Source organism: Phymastichus coffea, unplaced genomic scaffold (genome assembly GCF_024137745.1).
Source record: "Phymastichus coffea isolate CEN01 unplaced genomic scaffold, Cenicafe_Pcof_1.1 PCOF00003, whole genome shotgun sequence".
Lineage (NCBI taxonomy): Eukaryota > Metazoa > Arthropoda > Insecta > Hymenoptera > Eulophidae > Phymastichus > Phymastichus coffea.
Genome location: NW_026706814.1, coordinates 13447613 through 13474366, shown reverse-complemented (window position 1 = coordinate 13474366; position 26754 = coordinate 13447613). Strand labels below are relative to the sequence as shown.

Genomic DNA, 26754 nt, shown 5'->3' with positions numbered 1-26754 from the left:
GGGGAGACTCAAAAGTTCAACGTTCGATTGTTTCTCGTTTAGTTATCAAGAAAAAGAGCGATAATTCATAAAGAAAACCGAAAATTCTCTTTCACATACAAATGATAAAATCATTCTCATGTTTTATTCATTGATAAAATATATGGCTTTTTCAAATACCAACATAATTTTTTTCATGACTTTATTATAAAGTTGGCCATAAACGCTTTTATGTAGCAAAATTCTTTTTTAAATGACAATGACAAAACCAAATGATTGGCGGCTGCCGATCGGTTGCGTCATAAGCGTGTAGTACTTTCTAGAAAATTACCGAATGCCGGTCCAACGTGCTTGCTTTATCGACAAATTAATGAAAAGAATTTTGTCCAAATTTTAAAATAAATCTGAAACAGTTTTGAAAATTATTTTGTAAATGTAGGAATTGATTTTTTTACATCCCTTTTTCATTGCTCAAAGCTTCTGGATAATTCGAGAGACACAGTTGGAGGTTAAGCGGTGACGCATTTTGGTGGAAGGGGGGAGCGGCGGCGCCCCATGTGATATCTCCTCTCTCGCACCGCTGCTTTTCGACTCTTCATTCTACTCGCGCCTTGTGCAACTCGTGCACTCGTTCAACGCGATTTCACTAACTATCCCTCGTAGCCGTGCTTTTTAAGTTTGGAAATCAAGGTAAGACCTTTTGACATATCTTTGAAATCAACGTTGTATAAATTTTGCTAGAAATTGTTGCCGGTACTTTGATTTTTCTTTTTCACGTTCTGCTGCTTGCGGTCGCATGGTAAGAAGTAATGAGACTTCGTAGATGTACTACCGATGACCATTCAAACATGAATTAATAAGATTTTTTCTTTTTTCTCTAATCGTGCGTAATCGTATTGGAAATTTTGTATTCAATTTCCTATACTTTCAAGCATATATTAATTTAAAAAATTTATGTAAATCGTCGTCGCTCGGCAACGTACTATCTCGCCACGCGGTGCGTTTTATATAACCGTGATACTCTGCTTGCCGCTAGCACTGAGTATGCCAACCTTTATGTCTCCAGTATCGCGGTTAGATTTGTACTTTCATTCTATTTTTGAACGTAGAAATGTTATTTTCAATGATTATTATTTGTTTTTTTTTATTCAGTGACATTAATAATTTGAGCATTGAATTAATTTTTTGCCTGCATAAAATATTTTATTTCGTCACACGTCATTTGTACAAGAATGGTAAAATGCGGTTATTTATAAAACTAATACTATTTTGCACAATCCAAGTTGTGTTTATCTATAAATTATTCATAAATAATTATTAAAAGCTTATACATGGAAAATATATTTAGTTTAGATTTAATTTTCTTTTAGTAGGTATTTACTAAATACAGTATGAAAAAACATGTGACTACTATTTCAGATGTTCAGATTACCCACTGTTCTTCGCACTGCTGCTCTACAGCAGATGCAGTTACAGTCTCGTAGCTATGCTAAAGATGTTCGATTTGGAGCAGAGGTGCGGGCACTGATGCTGCAAGGAGTAGATATCTTGGCTGATGCTGTTGCTGTCACTATGGGTCCTAAAGGAAGAAATGTTATTCTGGAACAAAGTTGGGGTAGTCCAAAAATAACAAAGGATGGTGTTACAGTTGCAAAGGGTGTTGAACTCAAAGATAAATTCCAGAACATTGGAGCTAAGTTAGTACAAGACGTTGCTAATAACACCAATGAAGAAGCTGGCGACGGAACCACTACTGCCACAGTTTTGGCCAGAGCTATTGCAAAAGAAGGTTTTGAAAAAATTAGTAAAGGCGCTAATCCAGTTGAGATCAGACGTGGTAAGTTATACACATTTTTTCATACATTTTGCTAATGATTACTTTTAACTAATACAAAATTATTCATTTAGGTGTAATGATGGCTGTAGACAAAATCAAGGAGGAACTTAAAAACTTGAGCAAGCCAGTTACAACCCCAGAAGAGATTGCCCAAGTTGCTACCATTTCTGCCAACGGTGACACTGCTATTGGTAGCCTTATCTCTGATGCCATGAAGAAAGTAGGAAAGGAGGGTGTAATTACAGTCAAAGATGGTAAAACACTCAGCGATGAATTGGAAGTAATCGAAGGAATGAAGTTTGACCGTGGATACATTTCCCCATACTTCATCAATTCTACTAAGGGAGCTAAAGTGGAATTCCAGGATGCTCTTGTCTTGTTCAGTGAGAAAAAAATCTCTTCAGTACAGAGCATCATTCCAGCTTTGGAACTTGCAAACTCTCAACGCAAACCACTTGTCATAATTGCTGAAGACATCGATGGTGAAGCCCTCTCAACTTTAGTTGTCAACCGTTTGAAAATTGGCTTACAAGTCGCGGCTGTTAAAGCTCCAGGTTTTGGAGACAATAGAAAAGCCACGATGCAAGACATGGCCATTGCTACTGGCGGTATCGTTTTCGGAGACGACGCCAACTTAGTTAAAATCGAAGATGTTCAGGTATCGCGAGCTTAATTTAGCCGTTTCTTATATATATATAATATTTAACTAATTTATCGATTTGGTTACAGCCTACAGATTTTGGACAAGTTGGAGAAGTACTTATTACAAAGGACGATACGCTCCTATTAAAGGGTAAAGGAAAAAAAGTTGACATTGACAGAAGAGCTGAGCAACTTAGAGATCAAATTGAAGAAACGACGTCTGACTACGAAAAGGAGAAGTTGCAGGAACGATTGGCCAGACTCGCTTCTGGTGTTGCCGTTTTGAGAGTTGGAGGAAGCAGTGAAGTTGAAGTTAACGAAAAAAAAGACCGTGTCAACGACGCACTTAACGCTACACGTGCTGCTGTAGAAGAGGGCATTGTTCCCGGAGGTAATTAGCAATATAATTCAAGTAAGCTTCAAATTAAAGCGAATGTCTAAGTTTAATGATAAATAAAAAAATCAGGTGGTACCGCTCTCTTGAGATGCGCGCCAATTCTAAACAACCTCCAGCCTAAAAATGAGGATCAGAAGACGGGAATCAACATCGTGGCAAACGCTCTGCGTATGCCATGCAAGCAGATCGCTCAAAACGCTGGAGTTGATGCAAGTGTCGTTGTTGCCAAAGTTTCTGAAGGCAAGCTTGGCTATGATGCAATGAACAATGAGTATGTTGACATGATCGAAAAGGGTATTATCGATCCAACTAAGGTTGTTCGTACTGCTCTGACCGATGCTGCTGGAGTCGCTTCACTGTTGACGACCGCCGAGGCCGTTGTGACTGAATTACCTAAAGAAGACCCGCCCATGCCTGCTGGTATGGGTGGAATGGGCGGCATGGGGGGCATGGGTGGCATGGGCGGTATGATGTAAACTGGTCTTACATTGCGTTCAAAGACTGAGAGAAAGACCGATATTGCCACTCGTGCGCTTTTTCACACGTGCCGAAATTGATCATCACGATACAAATATTTATAGCTATGGTTCTCTTTAAACGAGATTAATTTTTTTTCATTTATCATTCAATACTTATAAATATTTGTCGAAAATATTTATTTTAGTTAAAAAAAAGAAAACCATTAAATGTTAATCGAATATTATCAAGTATATGCATAATGAAAGGATTACTTACTTTACAGCAGTGTATACGTTGAAAAATTAACATTGTAAAAGTTTGTTGACATTACTGTCAAAACCGCGTACGCATAATTCGAAACTTGACTTTTCTATAAGTTCGATAATTTTGATATGGCATTGACAAACGATTACATTTCAGGAACAGTGGAAAGATTTTTTAGGATCATGATCCTATATAAGAAATTATCGTAATGTGTATTGTTAATTAGTAATCTTACGATGAAATATTGAACAAGATGGCCATAAAGACTGCACAAGAGGCGATTTTTTATTACAGTTTTTATTTACCTAATTTAGCGCTTCATCCAATGTATTTAACCGTCTTCTGTTTTTAAAATTGTTGGAAAATCTATTGATAAATCTTGCGCAAACTAAATCTTCATTAAAAAATTCAGACAAAAATAAGACGTACTGTGTATAGAATACATAAATATCATGCCGTGCATTTGGAAACGTCACAATCCGTGAACGAATGGATCATCCTGTTAAGAATGCAAGTTTGTAAAAATGTTGATGTGTGCTAGAGTTCTCTGTTACTTTTTGTAAAACAATAATGTTTATTTTCCACTTTTAGTCTAAATAAAAAGAGATGTTAAATCAAGTACTTTTAGTGACTTTATTTATTTATATAATAGCTTGTAAATGATCGATTAAAAGTCGTAGTAGCTTGTTTAAATAAACACTACAAATATGTAGTTGACTGACTTTTTTATTGTAGTCGTTGGCTAAAATAAAGTGACAAATTATAAAAAAGAATGTACATCGTCTTACAACATTTGACATATATTTTTGCGGTCTTTGTAGAAATAAATCTAATCTATAAATATAGGCATGTGATAAGTGCGCACGCCACATTGATATAATTTTTTACAGCAGCCGTGAAACAGCCAAATTTGTTCTTTGCTTTTACTTTTATCATACAAGTTATTACATTATGTATAGCTCAATTGTTTTCTCTTGAACGAAAAAAAGAAATGCTTACTAGTGCTTTCATTACACTAACTCAGAAATTAACAAGATATATCATCAGTTTTACATGTTATATACAAATAGAATTAAATAGATACGTCAATAGAATCCATTGTCCTAAATAATAATACACTTTTGCAGCACATACACAACTAAACGTCCATTATCCTCGTCGTCTAAAGAGTCAAGCGCTTGAAATACAAGATTAATTCTTAGCGGAATTTTTTAACAATACCGTCGACGCCTTGGTGGGCGTGGTGGTTTGCGGTATCAGCTGAACTTTGATCAGCGACAAATCCAGCATTTTTCGCTGATACTTTTTGTGAAAGACCATGGCTGCGGATTGCGTCTTAAAGACGATCGTCGCATTACCCTCTCCCATTTGTACGCTCTACAACACGAACACAAAAGAAAAAAACTCACATTACCATAATTATTCCAACACAGTTTTATTCAATAGCCAGTTAGTTATAAAAGCAGACGTTTGGGAGTTAGAGGAATGAGAAGAGAAGAGTATTTACACAAGTAGTGCACGAGAACAGTCAGCGTGTATTTTAATTAAAGCGTTTAGGGTTTGCAAGTTCGGATTGAGGAAAAGAAGCTCGACACGAGACGCTGCGTTGTCTGTATATCAATATGCTCGTAAGCGTCTTTGTTACATAGATGCTTATTTAATAAGCACAGTTTGCTCATGGAAATATTTCTTGTTTTTCATAATAGTTGAGTTACTTAAAAAACATTCGACAAAATTAAAATAGAGATAAGCCTTATTACTTTCAGGCTTGATCATCCTTGCTGATAGAACTACGTAACGCTTTGATAAATTCGGCTTGCTATTAAAAAATAACGCTCACAAGATAACACAAGTCTTTATCAAATACAAACATGTTTCTCTCTTCTCGAGATCAGCAATGAATAAAACTATTTGATACTGATCTAATAAGATACATAGAAAGCTAAAAGAAATTATTATCAGCTTTTGAAAAGTTTGAAGACTAACCACTCCTGCGATTTTCGCATTTTTAAACCACATTTGAAAAATTATAGATACTTTGTTTCATCAGCTTTTTCGTTTGTCTAAATGTCTCAAAAATATTTCCATAGCTTTCATATAAATCATATATAATCAGTAAAATAATAAAATTATTATACAGCTCATCACATTGTAAAATATGATTAACGGTACCAGTCTAGTTTAACGCAGTATAGCTACAAGAGACTACAGGTAGTAATAAGCATAGGGTAAAGGCACACTTTTTAATAAAACGTTTGTAAAATAAACAAATTATTCGAAGATACAAAGAATCAAACCATAATTATTAAAAGAAATTAAATAAAATTCTATAATAAATATCATGCTCATATATCAATTCAATGTTAGGTTTTCATTTTATATTTATGACAGCTTTTAAATTTTGAATATTGTAACTACATAACAAAAAATAAATAAATAAAAATAACAGTAGTATTTTTACTACACAAATAAATATTATTTATAATCTTAACATGGCTCATCTTCTCAATAACAAGACAGATGATCTTATAAATTAGTACATTATTTAGAATCACATATCTTTGATTTTTTCGACTTTAGTTTATAAAATAATTGTGTTAAAAAACAACAAAAATCGCTCATCATTTATAATCTAAAAAAGAAATAATAATTTGGCTTATAACTTTTTTTCGCATATTATATCAAAAAAAGCGGAATATTCATGAGTAAAGCTATATTTGTCGTAGGTGGAAAGTATTAATTAGATAGACAAAAAGAATGGCCCAAAGCAAATAATAATAGAAAAAGCAAAATTTGAATGCACTTTCGTGCAACAAAATAAATGCTACGACAGTGCGATGTAGGCAAGTGTTTCTACGTAAAAATAGTCACCTCAATACTGCCGATTCCTTGGCACATTCGACGTATCTGCGCCTCGGTTGTACTCGCAGCTAAATTATCGACTTTCACGATATTGGTTTTAATAAGTTTCTTAGCTTCTTGGCCTTTGTTAACGACGATTCTTTGGCGTTGTAGCTGCTCTTGTTTCTGTGGATTTCCTGTTGAACTTTGTACGACGATCCTTTGAGAATTGGTAAGCAGTTGTCTTATTTGACCCAGCTGTCGATTCGCCGTTACCGTCTTGTTGCTCGACGATTTCTGAACTGCACTGCTCTTTTGAGTAGCTGTTTTCTGAGCTTTCTTTACTTTTTTTAATATGATTCGCGACAGCAATTCACTCTTTCCTCCGTCATCTTCTTCGTCCTCGTCGACTTCGCCTTCAATGTCACTTGCTTGCTGTAGCTGTTCTTTGGCTGTTTTTAATTGAACAGTACGCACTACTCGAGCGGGAGCAGGGTTTTCCTACAACAAAAAGATTATAAGTTTTGAAAATTTTGCAACAATTTAATTCACTTTTTGTATTTATATTGAGTCACAAAAGTAGTTATATTTGGATTATACATAAATTGTTCACATCTTCTGATCAAAAACTACACGTGCAATAAAATGTAATTATTTACGAAATTTTTTATGGATTTGCATGAAATTTATAATTAAACAAAACCCTTGAAGGAAATGAAGGAAAACAAAATGCTTTTACAAATATAAATTTTATTCAAATAAATAAAAAATGTACAATTAGAGTATCTGATTTAAAAAAAGTGCATTTTTTGTTATAAAAAAAAATAAATAAAAAAACAAAAAAAAACTTAAGTTTGTCAATCCAAGAGAGGGGAAGAACAGACAAAATAGTATAATTTTGCATAGTGTGATGCAAAGAAAGAAATAGAACGCGAAATACTTAATCTACAGATTTATCAAAGGATAAAATGAGAGTGAAAACACCTTCCGAGTCAAACAAATATTAAAAATCTACACAATAAAGTTAGATTTACTAATTTAGTTGTTCATGTAGCTTATCACATTATTAATTGCACGTATTACTATGCAAAAACATTAAAAATGGCCACATTAATCAGATTTCTTTTTCAATAAATTGATAAAGTAAAAAAATCAACAACTATATAAAATACCGTACGCTATTGATACAATAACGCAATTTGCATGTCTACAGAAGTAAGGGGAATAAGAGATATTTTTTGCTATACCTCTGTAGACTGTTTATTAGTTAGTCTGCTTCGTCCTTTAGCAAGTGTAAGATTAGTTTTTCCTTTTGCACCTTCTTTCGCAATATTTGCGATTGTGGACTCTTGCTTCGTATTCTCTGCAATTACATTATTGTAATTAATATTGACCTATCAGTGTTTTCTTATGAGTATAATGGATAACTGGATTGATATAGATACCTGAGCTATTAGATTCAGCAGAAGTTGCATTTGTTTTTTCCATGGCAGCCATTTTGCGACGATTTTCTTTTTCTCGTAAAATCCTTTCGCGCAGACGTTTTTGCTCTTCCATCTTTCTACGGTATTCTCTCATTTCTGGATCCATTTCTTCCTCCTAAAACGGAAATATACATTAGCCTTTGATAAATTAAGATTTATTGGCAATACGTAAATTTGTAAAATTAAAATCTACCTTCTCTTCTTTTTCGAAGGGTTTTTCAATATGTTCTGCATGCTTTGAGTTCAATCGCAATTTCTTTGGACTTTCTTCTTCCTTCAAGTTCCTTTCCAACATTTCATCGAGCGCTCTTTTCTGTGCCAGTCTACTTGCTTCTTTTGAAGGAGAAATGACCGATTTGGATTTTTCTTTATGAGCACTGGATTTTAGTGAACTATGATTGTGACTTTCGCCTCGATGACCAACATCAGGTGAAGTAGTAAAATGCTTTTGATCGTTACGAGGTCGAGGTGATAAGTCTCTTTCTCTATATTTGTCGCGAGAACTCCTATGCTCCTGTATTCATAAAAATTTTTGATTAACAAATACTCAGTAAAATATTGACATCAATGAACAGAATAGTATATGCATACCTCCGTATGGTTATCTCTATGAGACCACTGGCTGTCAGACTTGTACTTGCTATCATAAGTCGCGCTCTTGTAATTAGTTTCAGGAGAGTATGATCTGCGAGGATTCGCGCTCGCCGGCTTATGTGATTTGCTTTCTTGCCACATATCTGAGAAATATGAGAACGGATCCTGAAAATTAGAAAAACATATTTATTCATTATATGAATTGATAAATAGCAAAATCGTATACTATATTAAAATTCTTACATCGGGTTTTGCACTATTGGATCGATTTTCGCGTGCATTAGATGCATTTTTGAGTGCTTGAACAAACTTATCTGCGGGATCTTGTGGTGCTTTACCTATAAAAAGTGTAAAAACACAATGAGTTTGTTAAGTTCCAAACGCGAAGAAACTAAGTCAGAGAGCAAATCAATGCGTACGTACCATCACTTTTTATCGGATTACCTCGAAAGTGAGGATTAATGAGAATTTTATGTCCAGTTGGAATGGCAGGAACATTTGGTATGCTTGGCACATTGGGTACGTTGGTGATACCTACGATCATTTGCTGTTGCTGAGACGTTGACGGTGGTACAGGTAGACCTATCTGCGATGCGTTGTGATTGAATTGACTAACCGCTGGATTATACGAGTTTCGGTTATCATACGGCGGATGATTCTCAAATTGCTGATCTGGAAATTGTACTCGATTTTCATAGGCTGCTTGGGGCGACGCATTTGGATGATTCTGAAGAGACGCAGGTTGAGCCGGAGCTTGAGCTCGATTGAAAACTGGTGCTAGGATACCTTGACTACTAGGAATTATGGGAGGCTGATTGCCAGGGATGTGAGGTCCACTTGGTCCTTGCATCATAGCCATCGGTGGTCCTTGACTACCACCGAGATGAGCTGGCGCTCTCTCGGGCAGATGTATCTGATGGTTTGGAAACATGCCTTGATTTGATCCAAACGGTGGCTGACTCGGCTGACAGTTATATGCTGGTCCAGGTACGGGTGGGCCCGAAACACCGGGTGGTCCAGGAGGTATTCCTGGGGGGCCGGGTGGATGACCAGGAATGCCTGGTGGGCCTGAAGGATGGAGGCCTGGAGGTCCAGGAAGGCTGAGTGCTCCTGGTGGCGGTGGTGGTGGACAGCGAGGTCCGTAGTCTATCCTCGGCATGTTTAATCTTGGGCCTTGAGGTCTGATTCCGTCCGGGAATTGATTAGGCAGAATCGGTAAGCGAGGATCACCAAAGTGAGGATGCCCAGGTAGAGGACTATTGGCCAGAGGGTGATGGTAAGGAGGTTGAGCCGGAGTATTAGGATGAGGATACATCGGATGATGCGGTGGCTGTCCGGACAAATTACTAGGTGGCCCTGGTGGGAATGGTGGTCGATTTTCCAGCAGAGGTCCTCTAAATGGTGGTTGCTGATTCGCAGGCAGAGGATTATGAACGTGAAGAAACCTAGTGAAATAAAACCAAAATGTTAATACATGTGTCAGCTGTTACGTGACGAATAATCAGATAAAATTTCAGATCAATCCTTTCCTTCTGACAAAAATAAAAATACTTGATTACCTTCCGGATGGAAGTATGTCATATCTGCCACTGCTTCTGCCTCGCAAGTTTCTTCGATCTCCTCGGTCACCTCTATCACCACCTCGATCACTTCTATCAGGTCTGTCACCCCTATCACCAACTCTATCTCTACTTCTATAGTGCGGTCTATGTTGTTCTGCAGTTACAACATTTTCCAATGAATCGGGTATGTTGTGATTCATTTTTGGAATCGTGGACCTCTCACTTTGAAATCTGTTCCGTCTTTCTTTGCCTTCTTCACACTCGTCGTCTTCCGTCGACTGGCCATTTCTGGCGAACGCCTCGCGTTGACTGTTTGATTTTTCCCGCAATTTTTCTCGCAGATCAACTTGCTGCTGCCGAACGAGCGGCGCATCTGGTTCTTCTTCCGAATGACGCTCTTGACTCTCCTGAGATGAAACTGGTTCCCTTGATGGTGTATGCTTCGATACGATTTCGGGCAACTTTTTAGCGTTAGCAGCATCTCTTGGCTGCGCTTTATCCTTGTTATTTCTAGATTGAACATTTTCTTCTTCTGCTTCCAAGTCATCAAGTGCATCGGTGACACCTAAGTCCAGTACATCGTCTGTCTCTTCTTCTCCTTTACTTACGGTCTGCTGCACAGGTAACTAAATTGCGAACATTGGGTATGAAAAGATCAAATGCATTTCATGCATTGGGTTTTTTAAGTTATTCTTACTCATATAATTATACATTCTAAATCTAAGAAAAACAGGTTCCTTTTTTTTACTGAGTTTAATCGAAAATAAACTCTGTACTCCAAATTAATACAGTTTTTGCTCATGAACAAAATGTTTTTAGCAAATTTCAAATCCATAATTATAATAAAACCATTTTACTGAGGTATTGATAAATTAATTATGAGCACTACTATATAATTGTTTTTAACACTTAATTTTAGTATACAAAGTAGAATGTTTAGTTGGAAAATGAAAAAAAATATTTGATCGAATTGAAATTTTTCAATAAAAATGTTTGTTTAGCTTTCTAATAAAGTTACTTATAGAATTTTTTTGTAATTTTCATTAAAAACATCTGTGAGGATATTAAAACGAAACGCTCTATCAGAATATTACAAGCCAACGCAAAATGATTTTACATTTCTATCAGTGTTTAAAATTCTGTTACTGTGTCAATATGAACTAAGAAGGTACTAGATAATGAAACTTTATCTCTTATAACCATTATGTATAGATTCTTATACAAAAATAAAATAACTTTTATTTTGCTTAACGGAATTTTAATTAAAAAAATATTTTTCATTTACTTTAAATTAAACAGATTTTGGTTATATTTAATTGAAAAAATTTTAGTGAGAAATGCTAGAAATGAACTTTCTAAGTTGAAAAATCCATAATTATATCTCGATTGTTCAGTATGACTCATTGGAAATCTACTGGCATGAGTGTAACAGTATATTGCTACAGAACAGAATAATAAGCGCATCACAAATTACAACTATGTTAAAAGAGCTATTCAAATATATTAGTAAAAATTTTTATAAACTTTTGTACATCTATAAAATGTACGCAAGTCGCCTCATACAATTGACAGATGTTAAAAGAGTATCCATTTATTCTTACAAATACATTTTGTAAGAGTAAATTTATTTGAGCATACAACCAAATATTGTCCCATAAGTGTTAAATGGCTTGATGTATTTATTCAAAAATAAAATTATTCATTAATATATCTACAAAATCTTTTATATAAAAAGTTGATTTAAATTTTATGTTAAGAAAAAATTCATAATCTGAAAGGAAAGTTTCATAATGAATATAATTACATTCAAAATTTGGAAATTCTGTAAATCAGCAAGACATTTAACAGTATTTACATAAGTACCAAGTTTTTATGCATTTTAACGAAGGTGGCACAAGAATGGAAAACATTATAAATAGTGATCCTACGTATGGTCAGGTACATTCTGATAGCTTGTAAAAAAATGAATTTAAAAAAAATAAAAGATGTGTACATTATAAAAGGTTGAAATCATAATCGCAGATACTCAATACAAAGGAAAAGAAACTATATAAAATATATAAATTAAGTGGTTATTTATTAGCAGCTAAACATTTATTTCTTAAACAAAGATTTAAACTTTCATAAATAAAAATTATTTGATGAATTACACATTCTAACATTAAGAAACTTTTTGAGAGAAAATGTCACTTCTTTTCCTTTGGATCAGTTTATTGATTAAAAGTATTCTATTCAGCACCCCTAAACATACATTGCAATCACACACTATTCATCCACTCCAATACAAGTTTAGAATAATCTAAACTTTTTAAAGATTTTTTAATTGATGAAATTTCAAAAATATGCAAGCAATAAAACTGCAACTTTGTTATTCTTTTCTTTTCATCTAATAGTTTTTTTCTTTTTTCTTTTTTTATGTTTTTTTTCTTTTTTAGTTTATTTTTTTCATTTTTTTTCTGTTTGGTTCAGGTTGCAATACAGCATAGAAATATTGCAAAGTATCAACATGATACACGGATAGCTTAGTGCGGCATAGACTAGTGTGTACACAGTCTTTCAGCCAGAAAGCAAAGTTTTGATTAATCAAAGGTATTACAATACGAGGGACTCAGAATTTCACCTTATATCAAATTCAAACAAGTAACTTAATTTTTGTGCATATAACCAACAAGGGGTCATTTCCGCAATAAAACTTATAGTTAGAAAAAATAAAATCATGCTGGATAAATATTTATAGCTTAAGATAGTCAAGATAGTCGAATAATTTTAACGCTTATGCTAAAAATAATTTTTGCCTTATAGTATTTATCTAAAATTATTACAAATGTGCGGCATTAAGCGAACAAAAATGAATATGCCGCTTGTACGCTCACCCTCTCAAAATCATTGTCATCGGCTAAAAGCGCTTCTTCCTCGTCGTTACCCAAGTCGTATTCTTCGTCTCCAAGATCTTCGTCCAGCAAGATATCATCACTAAACAAAGAATAAAACCAATAGAAAATTAGACATTTTTTTCAAATAATGGCTAACGGTAATTATAAATCAAAATGTACGTTGCCACGGTTGTTCCAAATTCTAGCTAAAAAGACACACGCACTATGAAAGCCAAATAATATATGTAAAACTGTTAATGTATTGAATCCAATCCTTTTAATGTATTAAACGTAGGTATTTAATAGACAGCAAGATCTTTTTATACGATTATATTGCATAATATATTTTATAAACAATAATATAACGGAATAACATAAAATAATGGATGATATTGTTTCGACTGTAGTTTTAAGGTTTGATACGAAGTAGCCAGCAGTCAGCACAGATGCTAACTACGTCATCTTGTAAAGGCGATATCATCGCTAACCTTCATCGTAGATGTAACAGACGCATTTGCAAACATTCAGATTTTACAAGCGAAATACCGCGAAATTAGTGTTTTAAAAGTGTACTTAACTACTTATAGACAGTTTACAATATATTGTTACACTAAAAGTATAAGTTTTATTTGTAGAAAACATAGAAAAATACTCACTGATCTGACATCGTTCTATTTCACTTCGTCCCTCGCTTGCGTGTGGGTTCATGAAGAGGAAGAGACGAATCGATGATCGTGTATAATTTTCTCAAGCCAAGCCTGCTCATTCGATTAATCGATATCTCTCGAATTATGATTAAAGTTACTAAGAAATATATAATAATTACTACAAGAAATGTAATATTAATTTATTGATAAACAATGATTTTTATTGAAATAAATTTTATGATGTCGAATATAAATACTTTCAAAAAAGTATAATATAAAAGCAAGATTTAATGTAAAATATATTAAATTTATGATATATTTCCCTTATTAATTTTAATTGATATGTAAATAGTATATCGAAACGTAAAAAATATTAAAATATATTAAACTGTAAACAATAATAAATGACAATTCATCTAGTATGCATTACAATTTTTATAATTTTGCAACATTCACAGTTCAAATATGGCGCAATAATCTCCTCGATTTTTCGAGAAAACTATATATATATATATATATATATGCGGTACTAACATGGAGACTAGTCTCCATGGGTTCTAAACTAAGAAGAAAAAAGCAGTCTGGGAGGACTGCTCATATATGAAATCGTTAGTTACAATTTACGAAGTTACGAAATTTAGAAACTAAGCTAAAAAAATAGGTAATTAAGAACATCTACAAAAAAGTTTTCGATCTTTGAATAAAATAAAACATTGAAAAGTTAAAAAACATTGAGAAATCCAACCAAGAAATTCTATGAATATAGACAGAAATGGCTAATGAAACAGCAAAATATGATATTCAAGATAATCAGGTACTACTTGGTAACATAACATTTTTTTTAGTAGAGGTTGCTAGTTGGTTTTCAAAACATTTTTAGTAATTTTTTACATTTTAGAAAATGCCTGTTCCCAAAATACGGCATGATTGGTATCAGACTGAGACTCATGTTATTGTCACCATTCTTGCAAAAAACACAAAGAATGTTAAAGTCTCTTATGACAAAACAACAGTAAGTAAAAAAGATTACCTGAGTTATGAAAATTATTTATATTAATGAATGAAAAATTAGGTTATTTATTTCAGCCACAAATATCTAGAATTTTTTAGCAAAATATATTTTATAATTTCACTAACAATTGTTATGAAGTAGATATTGTTTGCTTCATCGCATATTTCAAATAATGAAATGGAAACAATTTTATAATTTTCAGCTTAGTGTTTCTGCTAAATTACCAAATGGAAGCGATTATACTTTAGAATTAGACTTGGCTCATCATATTGTACCTGATCAATGCTCACATAAAGCTATGCCATCTACAATAGAAATTAAATTGAAAAAGCAAGATGGTGTAAGATGGACAGTTTTGGAAGGTATCCCAGTAAATCAAATTGTACAACCAATTCCACAAGGTATGAAGAGAATTGTAAATTGAATAAACACCATATTATCGACATTTATTTTTATATAAACTTCGTTAAATAAAATGTTTTAGAAATATTACAAGCAGGTCAGCCTCCAAAGTATCCAAGTTCTAGCAAAAAAACAAAAGACTGGAATAAAGTAGAAAAAGAAATCGAAAAGCAAGAAGCAGAAGAAAAACCAGAAGGAGAAGATGCTTTAAATTCACTTTTTCAACAAATTTATGGTAAAGGTTCTGATGAAGTTCGTAGGGCCATGAACAAATCATTTGTAAGTATCCAATCAAATATTTAGTAAATGTTTCTTCTTAAATAAAAAAATTTTTGTTACATGTAGCAAGAATCTGGAGGCACTGTATTGAGCACTAACTGGTCAGAAGTTGGCAATCAAACTGTTGAAAGAAAACCACCTGATGGTTTGGAGTGGAAATCATGGAACTCATGATCATGTTCTTCCTAACTTGAAAGATTTTCAAGTTAAGAACAAATTTGAACAAATAATGTGATGTAAATGTACAATAACATGGTACAAAAGTGTTTAAAATAATGCAAATAACTAATTAAATATGAACATTTTTAATATTAATCCACTTTCTTATATTCTCAAATGTTGCACAAGAGTGTTCAGACATACTAAAAAATTATTAATACTCTTCATTTTTGCATTATAGTAACAAGAAACTAATTTATTACTATAATTTAAGTAAATACAAGTTAATAAAATAAAATGATGTAAATATTACTTTTGAAAAAAATAAATAAATTAATAATTAGGGTTAGTTATCATTGAGTACAGACCACAGGGTAGTTATACATTTATAACGTAGCGTATTAGTATATTATGATACAAGTGCGGGAAAGTAGATTCTTGTCTCATGTGGCTTTTACGCCCAAGCGAAGCGAGTATTTTGGTTTCAAAAAATTAAGTATACTGCGTTTTGAAGTAAAACATTTGCTCTTTCCAATGCCGTTCCTAGATTTATAATAGAATAAAAATTTACGATGTAAAGAAAGCCCAAAAACTGTGAAAAACAGTATTGCACTTTTAGATTAAGATATTTCAAAAACCTATATAGAGTGATGTAGCAATATTGAGCCCAGATTCAAATTCAGTTTACTAAATTCTTTCGGTTATACACTATCTGCGGTCTCTGGTTTTGAAATGTTTCGAAATTTTTTAGGCCTGTGTTATCAAATCAATTATTTATTACATAAATTACTCATGATAATAACTGGTACATTTTTAGTTGATTAGAAAAAATCTTATTATGATTTTATACCAAATATAGAGACTTGTGAATCTGACGCCTAAAAAAATTTTTTAATCATATTTTTGAGTTTTCATGAGCTAAAACGTTTTCTCCCTTTTTCCGAATTATGTCTTCGTTTGAAATTTTATTTCCGGATTTTCCGTTTTTAAGTAAATTGCGAAAAAAAATCGGGCGTTCGTACAGCGCGCAAAATGCATTAAACATTTTTCTCCTGCTTTAAAAGAAATAATATCGATAGCGGATGATAGCTCCTTATTCCCGGATTATGAAACAATTTTCCTTTTGTCGATTTTCTATCCAAAATTGAGGAAAATGTAAAAATTAGTAATATGCGGCAGTTAGTCGATAACACAGATCAAACGTTTGCTAATCACCAGATAAAATAAACGGATCGGAGTTGTAGTTTATTTTTGAGAGCGTGTGAAAGCAAGTGTGTCCGTTGATTTTTGAAAAATGGAAAAAGAGCAGTATCGGTCGGTGATTCGTTTTTTGTTTTTGGAAGGGAAATCGTGCAGCGAAATCAAAAAGCGCTTGGATGCTGTGTACGGTGACTCTTCTCCTTCGATGGCAACCGTCAAAAATTGGTTTAACGAGTTTCAACGTGGTCGCACGAGATGATTTTTGATGAGCCACGTTCAGGTGCTACGAAAACGGCTATAACATGACAAAAATTCACGATCTCGTATTGGCAGATCAACGATTGAAGGTGCGCGAGATAGCTAATAGATCGTAGGCATCTCAAAAGACCGCGTGGGTCATATCCTGCATGAATTAGGCTACGAACTGCTGCCCCATCCACCGTATTCTCCAGATTTAGCCCCGTGTGACTTCTTTTTATTTCCAAACTTGAAAAAGTCACTCGCCAGGCAGAAATTTGAGTCGAATGAGGAGGTAATCGCTGCCATGGAAGCCTACTTTTCAGACCTCGAGGAAACGTATTTTTCAGACGGGTTAAAGAAGTTGGAGCATCGCTGGGCCAAGTGTATCGAACTAAAAGGAGACTATGTTGAAAAATAAAACGCCACTTTTCCAAAATTTTCGTTTTTCTTTTGTAGCAACAAAAGAAAAGAAGAAACATCTTCGTTGTTTCAACATAGCAACAATTTTGCTAATTTTGTGGATAATGATTACGATTAGGTATTTGCATAAAAAAATATAAATAATCCAACCTTATTGTTTTATAGTCTTTAATATATTTTATAATACGACATATTTTTCACAATGTTTATCAATAAATATTGTATATGTAACATAAGCAAGGAAAAATAAATTATTTATTTTTGACAAAACAAATATAGTTTATATTAACCTGACCTGTATATTGAAGTATTTTTATAATATGCTACAATGGATTATTACTTTATATTGTTAAGAAGAATGGAAGTAAAATTAAAATCGTTATTAAATAATTCAACAAATATAAAACTAAGCTATAAGTTTTTGATCAATGATTGTTTTTTTCAATTTTAACTAGTCAATTCAATTTTTTTATTACTTTGTTCAGAATTATGTTATTTTATATAGTTAAAATATTAATAATAAAATTGACATGTTTACAAACTTATAGAAAACCTTAGAAAAAATTATTTATGTATATGTACATAAAATAAGAATGGTTAATTTAGTAGAATTTGAATTACTTATTATTATAATTACGCAATGTAGAACTTATATAGGGATATCTGGTGATTAGCAAACGTTTTATCTGTTTTATCGACTAACTGCCGCATATTACTAATTTTTACATTTTCCTCAATTTTGGATAGAAAATCGACAAAAGGAAAATGGTTTCGTAATTCGGGAATAAGGAGCTATCATCCGCTATCGATATTATTTCTTTTTAAGCAGGAGAAAGATGTTTAATGCATTTTGCGCGCTGTACGAACGCCCGATTTTTTTTCGCAATTTTTTTAAAAACGGAAAATCCGGAAATAAAATTTCAAGCGGAGACATAATCCGGAAAAAGGGAGAAAACGTTTTAGCTCATGGAAACTCAAAAATATGATTAAAAAATTTTTTTGGGCGTCAGATTCACAAGTCTAATATAGTGGTACTGAAAAAAAATGATCTAATATAAATTTTTCACGTTTTAATGATTCATGAAAAAAAAAGAAATATTTCATGTAACTAGATTAATTTGTAATTTATGTAAATGAGTTGTTTCGTTTTATTTTTGGTTTGATTAAAGCGAAACTTTGCAAATAATTGTAGAAAATGAAATTGAAGTCGGCCATTTTTTTTGAGAAAGCATATGGATCATTCACATGATTCAAATTATGTTAAATTCATAAGTAAGAAATATGTTGAAATGCCTTAAAAAAATAAAAAATTTTTCAAGAAAAATGAAATCAATAATCAATAGCTCGTTTGTTATATATTTTGTCTGATAGGTATTGTAATTTAATTATACAGTATAAATATCATTTCATCAAATATTACAAAACAAATAAATGCTTTTTAAGGCAATATAATGCACAACTATTAATCTATAAACAGAATTCAACTTGATTATAACTTAAAAATTTCAGCTCCTAAGTATTTGTTGCAAAATATACAAAGTAAAAAATGCAATCCCTAAATAATAGCCAGTTTGTTTAATTTTTTCCATATCTGGCATAGGAAGATCTTCATCTACATTGTGATCTAGAATATTTTCTGCAGCTGCAGCACTTACTGTAGTTAATCCAGATATAGCAAGAGCTGATGTTATACTTGTTTCTTGTTTTTCTATTCTTTTTATTATTGCAGAAAACTTTTCATTTAAATTTCTTTCCATTGAATTTTGTGTATCAGTAATAACGTTTCTTACATCTAAAATCCTTTTATTATTGTAAATCATTGAACCAGTCAGCGATACAATAGCTAAAAGTGCTGATGCTAATATGGAAATATATTTATATTTTTGAGCATTCATAGCCTGACTATCATGATACTCTTTAATTGCTGTGGCTAAATGTGTAAAATGATCCCTTTCTTCATCTTCTAAAAGATCCAGTTGTCTATTAATTCTACCTTGTTCTTGTAATCCCTTATTTTCCAAGATTGTCAATTGTACATATTTTGGATCATCTCTTTTTGTTTGAATAAGCTCACTATAAATTTCTTTTAATTTTTCATTTACTGATGCTGCTTGTCGTGTGAGATTTCTTCTATGATCTTGACATTTAAATAATTCGTCCTGGATTACTATAACATGATGTTTGGCAATTTCAACTTTATCCATTCCTGTCAATTGCTGGAACCATTGATAGTAATTAATAAGACGTTTTGGCAAAGGTGTTGAAGGTTGCATTGCAGCTGCATTTAAATCTTGAATTATTGTTGAGTTATTTACTTGCTAAAATCAGGTTTAATAGAATAATTAAATCAGTATTTTCAAATCATTATTATTAAAAAAATTATCTTTAGATATTAAAATAAATTAAAATAAATTTTCATATAAATTGTTACAGTGTCAATAAGTATGAGTTATAAACTAAATTATTTATTAATGTACCTTAACGATACTTGTATATTTTTCTGATGCTACATTTTGCAAATTTGAAATTTTTTCCTGAGCTCTTTCAGTTGCATTACCAATTGCTGTGCTTGCGTTGTATAATAGGGGCGATTTATTTATTTGATCAGTCAAAGACTTAAGAACCCTCCTAGAATTTCCTGCCATTTCAGGTGTTTGTTGTATAAAACTTGTGCTTAAAATTGATTAATTCAACCCAAAAAATATACTAATGATCCATTAACCTCAAAGTTTACACTGTACGAGTTGCTTGCCGAATTTATGTAGGTATTATATTATATAGGTATAGTAAGTCACATGATAAGTTTAGATTGCACATACTTGCATATATAGGTATACGTGCATTTTATATTATTTGCTGCATACAGTGTGTTTGATATAAAATAAATTTAAAAATGTTTTCTTATTTGTCAATAAAATACAATGTATTAATGTAATACTGTTTCGCAAGCATAATATGAAATAAATTTTATTAACTTTATATATGTATTTATAGTTTCGGAATAAATTGCATTCAAATCTATAATTAAAATTAATTTAAATAAAATTAGTTATTATTTATTATAAATTAATTGCTTTTAGTAAGCATTGCAGAGTAAATACAGAATAAAATATTTTGTTCTTCTATGCACCAAACTATAAATAATGTATATAATACTACATATGTTCTTATTTTACTTTCAAAAATCTGTTATGTTCCCGCTGACACCGCGAGATTTCGAGAGTTCCTGAAAAAAATTAGAATCGAGATCGGATTAGTAGGTTTGTGTAATCTAGTATATAGTCCGTATAATGTATGTAAATTCATCAATCATACGTATGCATGTTCATTGTTCATATATCATATATGTACTAAATACAACGTGTAAAAATACATACGTGCAACCTCTTATAAATTGTTGGTAGTAGTTGAGCTTGAAGAACGTACAGGCAAAATCACTGTCATTCCTCATTAATACTACATCCTTCTTTCGCAGCTGACGTCAGACTTTACATGTTGTCTTTCTGCTTGTGAAAAAAGTGACGTCTTGCTTGCGGAGTTTGTAGTGTACAGTACTTAATAAAGTAATTTTTTAAGAAGATACATTGATTTTACGAAGATAATAATCATGTCTTTAAAAATTAATGATTAAAGTTACGTACATTTCACAACGATTGTCTTTTTCAGTGTGCCTCGAATGTCTTTACTGTGATTTCCTTTAGAACGTGTTTCACGTATATCTATTATATTAGGGATGTTTTGGCACAATAATTACGTACCGTCAGTCCAAATCGACTCACTACTCAATGAAGAAGTAAGAATATCATTTTTACATTATATTATAATATTGCTTTATGTTAAAAATCATTATCACGAATTCAACATTTGTAACCTTAATTTTTATGAAATAATCTACTCATCATCATAACTTAATAGATATTACTATACTATATTCTCCTGCAATTATAATTTATATATTAACAAACGACTTGAAAAAAACTATATATTTTAATAAATTAGTTGAATTATTCAAGTAACATTTTTTTAACATCTTTCACATACTACCCGTTATAGAACATTAACAATGCTTTGTTACAGGATGTAACATTGAGTAAAATAATGGATGCTGAAGACATTTTACAGGAGTGTAAAAGTCAAAACAAAAAGTTAATTGATTTGTAAGTAGGCATTGCTACCATACTTTAATAAAAAGGTCAAATAAATTTTTAATTCTTTATGAATGTTTCCATCTTTTAGTTTAACAAGACCAGATATTTTGGAAGAGTTAGTGAATTTAATCACGGAAGAACCATCCAAAGATTTAGATGAACTATATCGTTATAAGTACTCAAATATTGCTTGTGAATTACTTACATGTGATGTACCAATACTCACTGAAAAGCTAGCTGGTATATATTATCTTATCTATACACTTGTAATGGTATATTCATAATTATATTTATTTTGTTTTTAAGCTAATGAAATGTTGTTATCCAAACTGTATTCTTTTATTGATAAAAAAGAGCCATTGAATCCATTATTGGCATCATTTTTTAATAAAACTCTTCATGCCCTATTAAGACGAGCCTCTGATCAGGTAATTTTGTCAAATTGTACATTTTTCAAAGTCTACACTTTATTCTAATTACTTAATTTTGTAAATTTTTTTTCAGAACTGGTTTTCGCATCAGTTTGTATGCTTGCAAGTAATAGAATCACTTAAAAGTCGCAAGAATTGCATTGATTTATTACTGCAACATATTGAAACATCAGCAATAATGGATCTTATATTAATATTACTGACTAAAATCGAAGGAGATGAAATGCGTCAAAACATACAAACTGTGAGTTTAAAGTAGTCCAACATCTACTAGCAACTGAAAATAATTTATGCTTCTATAATTGACATAACATTTTGAATAATAATTATTTAAATAACCAATATTTTTTTTAGTGGTTAGATGATCAACAGTTGGTTCAAAGAGTAGTACAATTATTATCACCATCTCTAGATTCTGAGAAGCACACTAATGCCTCACAATTACTTTGTGATATTATTAAATCACCACGCATGGAGCCCGATAAACGGCCTGACCCTATTTTACAGACTTTGCAATCGTATGTATTTTATTATTTTTTTTAAATTCTTGGAAAAACGTAATTTTTACATTTTTCAATATTAATTTCCAATGTATTTTGTAATATTAGGGAAGAAACAATTAAATTGATATTAGATACAATACTAACAGGCGAAAAAGTGGAAAGTAGCATTGTTGGTGGTATAAGAGTATTAATAAACCTATTAGGCCAAAAAGAAAATAAAACAACAGAAAGCAGCGAAATTTGCGGAGCTCCATTTAGTAATGTAGTAGAAAATGAGCTGCGTGATAAATTTGCATTGATAATTATACCTTACTTAGATAAGCTTAATCAATTATTGATTAACCCACCAGAAGTAAGTTTTATTAATATTTGAGCAATTTAGAAAAGATCATAATATGTATCGAATTTTTTCAGAAACCATCAGTTAAAACCACTGCTGGATTTTTAGAAAAACCATTTGGTCGCACACGTTTATATATGTTAAAGCTATTAGTGAGCCTTATTTCGACAAATAATATTAGTGTTTTTGAAAAGTTTGCTGAGCTTAATACTTTTAACATTTTATTGGTACATACATACATATATATATACATACATACATACATACATATATACGTACATACATAGATGCGTATGTGTGTATATTGATATTTTCATAAGTATTTGAACTATATCATTAATCAAGAATAACCTTTTTAGGACTTATTCTTCCAGTTTGCATGGAATAATTTCTTGCATACGCAAGTACAACAATGTTTATCATTAGCCATAAACTGTGATTGTCCAGAAAAAAGTAAAATTGTCTTTTCTCATGTAAGTATGTACTTTTGTAATCATTGCACATATAGGATTAATATGCAATCATAATATTGAAAAATTTATTAATCGATTGTTATATGTCTTTAGATATTTGTTGGCAGTAAATTAATTGAAAGGATTTTAGAAGCTTGGGAATATAATGATAATAATTCACTGTGAGTTTAGTCAAGTTTTTTTTACTAAAGTATTCTATATTTTATATTATATTATATTGAATTAATAATTGAAATTTTATATTATATTGAATTACAGTAATCAACAGAATAGTATAAGACAAGGATACATGGGTCACGTAATTATAATCGCAAATGAAATTGTTACACGTTGTACAGAAATTAATGAATTATCAGATTTTTTGAAAACAAATTTACCTGAAGAAACATCAGAAAAATGGAAAAGCTTCATATCAACTAAATTAGATGAAATCAATAGAAAACAACAGCTTATTTTGGTCAGTTTTATTTTTAATTCATAACTTATTATATATTAAATTAATTAAAATGCGTCATTTATAATTTAAGGGAGAGCCTCCTGAAGGTTACACAATGTCTTCTAGTGGCAATTCTAATGAATATGCTTCATTCTCACAAGATGCTTATGGGCAAGAAGTAAGCTAACCAATTCAAAATCAATACATTTGAAAGTGATATGAATAAAAATTATATAAATTAATGTCGTTTCAGTTATTTAGCAACTATCAGGAACAGTCATCAGGACCATCAATCTATGCAGACGAAGAATACAAATTTAGAATGAAAAAGTTTAATGATGGCGATGATACTTTTCAGTCAGTATTTTAATGAATATGCTTATTTTAATATTATAGTTTTGTTTTAGTTTATTGTTTTAATAATGCTTTATATAATACAGCAATTCTGTTGATAATTTAAGTCAAACGTTTGATTCAATGGATGACGACTATGAAAAAAGACAAGAAATCTTTAATAAATTATGTGATGAAAAGAAATTCGATTATGCTAAAGGAGACGAGTCATGGGAACATAGTGACGATTTTCCTATGCAAAAATCTGACTGGTTGAGTAAAAAGAAGCATAATAGTTCTAGTTCTTCAGATGAAGACGACGAAGATGATATTGGAGATCAAATAGAGGCAGATGTAACAGATCGTAAGTTTCAATTTAATTGGTCTGAAACGTCTGAAATACAATTAAATTATTTTTTTACAACTGTCTGATAATTTTTAGCTTGGAATTCTATGCATCCTTTGTCTAATTTTGCTGCTCAAGGTGCAACAACAATTAATTTATGGAACACAGAAGCGCCAAAACCTGTAGAACAAACAGGTTGGGCTAATTTTGAAAGTGCATTTAGCACAGATAATCCATTTCAAGAAGAACCTCGCAGCGATGCAAAAGCTGAACTGCCGAAAGTGCCAATCAATAATGAAAATACATCATTGCCAGAAAGTGAACCTGGCGGTGATATCAGTAATAGCGAAAATGTACAGTTTAATAGTGAAAAAGAAAATGTCAATATGATCAATGATTCTGAATCAAAGACTGAAGAAATAAACGTATCTAGTATATCTCATTCGGAATGTATAGAAAGCTCTGTAAATATACCTGACAGTAATGCAAATTTAACTGTTATAGAGAAAAAGTAAGTTTGAATGATTCAAACATCAATGATTATTTCCACAAGTCGTTCATTATTATAAATGTTACTTTTAACAGATCATCTGAATCCAAAGATATTAGTAAGAATTTAGAGGATATCTCCTCAAATATATCAGAAGCTTCTTCAGAGAACTTAACAAATGTTCAAACTGTTACCAGTGCCACAGATAATACAAATGTATCTCCAATAGCGACGTCTATTCCTGAGCCGTCAAAATAAAATGTAAAACATCAAGTGTCAAATAGCAATAGAGATACATCATATCAGAATGACCTTACTATTTTCCAAGAATACTTTACATTTGTACATTCATTACATTGGCCTTACACCTCTAAAGTGAGAGGATTATTGATATTTTTAAACTTGATACAATTACATTGAGTTGGCGTGTACTCAATGGAAACTGATGTATTTCATGACTCACTTTTACCTTTTGGCAATGTTCTCTAGTACAAATTTTTTTTTCAATGAATAATTGTTAAAAGTTCTTAAATTTTAACTTTATCGTAATATTACTCTATGCGGATACTCTTTGTAAACAAAAAGATGTCTGAACCGGTTTTTATAACATTATTTGTTTTCCATGAAAGTAAATATTTTTATTTTTAATAGAAAGCTTGAAATTTTAATTTGAATTTTATTGAAATCGATTAAGCAGAAGTTTATACATTAAAACTTTCAATAAGCAGTTTATTTAAATATTGTGAATTTTGTATTTTGAAATGTGAACTTGGTTGAAAGACGCGTCATACCTAAATAATTGATTAAATACATACTTTTAGTTCAAGAGCAATTGTTAAAATGTTGTCATCAGTAAGAAAACGTATGTTTATAAAACTCTAGTATTTTCACCCTTCAAACATTATAAAATTTTTTTACTACATACCATATGAGAAAATCTATTTTGTTATGCTTAATAATAGCAAAACATTAGTATTTACAATGCGTGAATATTATCAGAAAAATAAACAGTGGAACGCTCTGAAAAATTTGTAAAAGATGTTTAAGGAAACGATGTCTTTTTGTAGAAAAAAAGATGTATGTATTATATTATTTAACATGTTTTATGCGTGTTAATAAAAATAGTTAAAGTACAAGAATGCAAGATTTATGAGAGAAAGCGTTACGTGACAACGAGCGCAAAAATCTTTTCAGTCACCATATTCAAACTGATTCAGAATATTTTATTCGATTTGAATAATCAAGTATTAAGCAGCATTGTGTACTACGAAAAATATTAGTTAACCGTATGATATGCCAGGCTATTTGAAAATATATGACTATAGTCCGATATATAATTATAAATATATATTTAACAATAAATAGTGCTTTTGCTTTTTCGAGAGATTAAACAGAAGTACTTAGGTACAGTGCCTACAAAATGCTTAAAAAAATTTATTCCTATGTATCACGGTCTGGTGTACAAGAAAATTATAAGTATTTTGTTACGTTGTAAATTTGGGTTAAAAGTTATAAAGTTAGTAAGTGATATTATGTGCCCCTGTTTGCATTCCAATAAAAAAATTTTAAAATGAATTGAAAATACAATGAATAGCTGTAGTACTTCAATACTTTGTTTTTTTTGTTTGAATTTTTTTACTAATTGTCATCATCATAAAAAAAGAAAAACAATTTTTATAACAATAATAAATAAAATGAATAAAATTATGACATTTTAGAATTTGAAGAACAATTTGAGCAACGCGGGTACAATTGTACCAATACCAAGCGAGCACATGGCTAATTAATAGAAATGTCAGATATTTGCGAAAGGTTGAAATCGCGTTGTATGAAATCTTTATAGATAAATTTAATTCGATCAATTAAAATAACATTGATATTTAACAACTTATCATCTAGAAAACAATATAGAATAGATTTAAAACAGAAACAAATAAAGTAAACAGAAGCAGTAAATAAAATT

The 26754-nt window shown here is 31.3% G+C and overlaps 5 protein-coding genes across 8 annotated transcripts; 3 read left to right on the top strand and 2 right to left on the bottom strand.

Annotated features, from left to right (window-relative positions):
- Positions 1–333: 333 nt before the first annotated feature.
- LOC131666419 (heat shock protein 60A) lies at positions 334–4188 on the top strand. The gene is made up of 5 exons (XM_058939081.1): positions 334–669; positions 1399–1816; positions 1888–2474; positions 2546–2849; positions 2925–4188. Exons 2-5 carry the CDS (start codon positions 1399–1401, stop codon positions 3329–3331), a joined length of 1716 nt encoding a protein of 571 aa, XP_058795064.1. The 5' UTR covers positions 334–669; the 3' UTR covers positions 3332–4188.
- Positions 4189–4304: 116 nt separating this feature from the next.
- Positions 4305–13640, bottom strand: LOC131666408 (RNA-binding protein 33-like). Of its 2 annotated transcripts, XM_058939069.1 has the most exons (12): positions 13589–13640; positions 12933–13032; positions 10057–10685; positions 9284–9942; positions 8921–9169; positions 8741–8835; positions 8495–8662; positions 8097–8417; positions 7865–8018; positions 7667–7782; positions 6450–6920; positions 4305–4955 (listed from the first exon to the last, which is right to left on the bottom strand). In XM_058939069.1, exons 1-12 carry the CDS (start codon positions 13597–13599, stop codon positions 4770–4772), a joined length of 3159 nt encoding a protein of 1052 aa, XP_058795052.1. In that variant the 5' UTR covers positions 13600–13640; the 3' UTR covers positions 4305–4769. The 2 variants fall into 2 exon arrangements, with proteins under 2 accessions (XP_058795052.1, XP_058795043.1); XM_058939060.1 differs by having other exon boundaries at positions 4306–4955; positions 8921–9942.
- A 502-nt stretch (positions 13641–14142) lies between these two features.
- On the top strand, positions 14143–15713 carry LOC131665160 (protein SGT1 homolog). Of its 2 annotated transcripts, none has more exons than XM_058936862.1 (5): positions 14143–14393; positions 14478–14591; positions 14794–14992; positions 15076–15272; positions 15339–15713. In XM_058936862.1, the coding sequence occupies exons 1-5, from the start codon at positions 14352–14354 to the stop codon at positions 15444–15446; spliced, it is 660 nt and encodes a 219-aa protein (XP_058792845.1). In that variant the 5' UTR covers positions 14143–14351; the 3' UTR covers positions 15447–15713. The 2 variants fall into 2 exon arrangements, with proteins under 2 accessions (XP_058792845.1, XP_058792837.1); XM_058936854.1 differs by having other exon boundaries at positions 14143–14403.
- Positions 15714–18640: 2927 nt separating this feature from the next.
- LOC131665172 (uncharacterized) lies at positions 18641–20246 on the bottom strand. Its single transcript, XM_058936875.1, has 2 exons — positions 19769–20246; positions 18641–19609 (listed from the first exon to the last, which is right to left on the bottom strand). Exons 1-2 carry the CDS (start codon positions 19934–19936, stop codon positions 18797–18799), a joined length of 981 nt encoding a protein of 326 aa, XP_058792858.1. The 5' UTR covers positions 19937–20246; the 3' UTR covers positions 18641–18796.
- A 396-nt stretch (positions 20247–20642) lies between these two features.
- Positions 20643–25930, top strand: LOC131665014 (serine/threonine-protein phosphatase 6 regulatory subunit 3). 2 transcript variants are annotated; one of them, XM_058936593.1, is made up of 17 exons: positions 20643–20854; positions 20958–21084; positions 21369–21448; positions 21528–21679; positions 21746–21867; positions 21944–22114; positions 22225–22388; positions 22479–22725; positions 22788–22940; positions 23073–23186; positions 23280–23347; positions 23445–23643; positions 23714–23800; positions 23876–23979; positions 24063–24319; positions 24398–24812; positions 24887–25930. In XM_058936593.1, the coding sequence occupies exons 2-17, from the start codon at positions 21025–21027 to the stop codon at positions 25047–25049; spliced, it is 2556 nt and encodes an 851-aa protein (XP_058792576.1). In that variant the 5' UTR covers positions 20643–20854; positions 20958–21024; the 3' UTR covers positions 25050–25930. The 2 variants fall into 2 exon arrangements, with proteins under 2 accessions (XP_058792576.1, XP_058792585.1); XM_058936602.1 differs by having other exon boundaries at positions 20819–20837.
- Positions 25931–26754: the final 824 nt, after the last annotated feature.

What these genes read in the sequence shown, in the direction of transcription:
- LOC131666419 (XM_058939081.1), top strand. Translation starts at nt 1,399, where the DNA reads ATGTTCAGATTACCCACTGTTCTTCGCACTGCTGCTCTACAGCAGATG. An exon ending in TCCAGTTGAGATCAGACGTG is followed by an intron (nt 1,817 to 1,887) that starts GTAAGTTATACA and finishes TTATTCATTTAG; the next exon opens with GTGTAATGATGGCTGTAGAC. An exon ending in TTAAAATCGAAGATGTTCAG is followed by an intron (nt 2,475 to 2,545) that starts GTATCGCGAGCT and finishes ATTTGGTTACAG; the next exon opens with CCTACAGATTTTGGACAAGT.
- LOC131666408 (XM_058939060.1), bottom strand. An exon ending in TGCTGAATCTAATAGCTCAG is followed by an intron (nt 7,783 to 7,864) that starts GTATCTATATCA and finishes ATGTAATTGCAG; the next exon opens with AGAATACGAAGCAAGAGTCC. An exon ending in AAGGAATCGGCAGTATTGAG is followed by an intron (nt 4,956 to 6,449) that starts GTGACTATTTTT and finishes TTCGTGTTGTAG; the next exon opens with AGCGTACAAATGGGAGAGGG.
- LOC131665160 (XM_058936854.1), top strand. Translation starts at nt 14,359, where the DNA reads ATGAAACAGCAAAATATGATATTCAAGATAATCAGGTACTACTTG. An exon ending in TCTCTTATGACAAAACAACA is followed by an intron (nt 14,592 to 14,793) that starts GTAAGTAAAAAA and finishes TATAATTTTCAG; the next exon opens with CTTAGTGTTTCTGCTAAATT. An exon ending in TGTACAACCAATTCCACAAG is followed by an intron (nt 14,993 to 15,075) that starts GTATGAAGAGAA and finishes AAAATGTTTTAG; the next exon opens with AAATATTACAAGCAGGTCAG.
- LOC131665172 (XM_058936875.1), bottom strand. Translation starts at nt 19,936, where the DNA reads ATGGCAGGAAATTCTAGGAGGGTTCTTAAGTCTTTGACTGATCAAATA. An exon ending in AATATACAAGTATCGTTAAG is followed by an intron (nt 19,610 to 19,768) that starts GTACATTAATAA and finishes ACCTGATTTTAG; the next exon opens with CAAGTAAATAACTCAACAAT.
- LOC131665014 (XM_058936593.1), top strand. Translation starts at nt 21,025, where the DNA reads ATGTTTTGGCACAATAATTACGTACCGTCAGTCCAAATCGACTCACTA. An exon ending in ACTCACTACTCAATGAAGAA is followed by an intron (nt 21,085 to 21,368) that starts GTAAGAATATCA and finishes GCTTTGTTACAG; the next exon opens with GATGTAACATTGAGTAAAAT. An exon ending in GTAAAATTGTCTTTTCTCAT is followed by an intron (nt 23,187 to 23,279) that starts GTAAGTATGTAC and finishes ATATGTCTTTAG; the next exon opens with ATATTTGTTGGCAGTAAATT.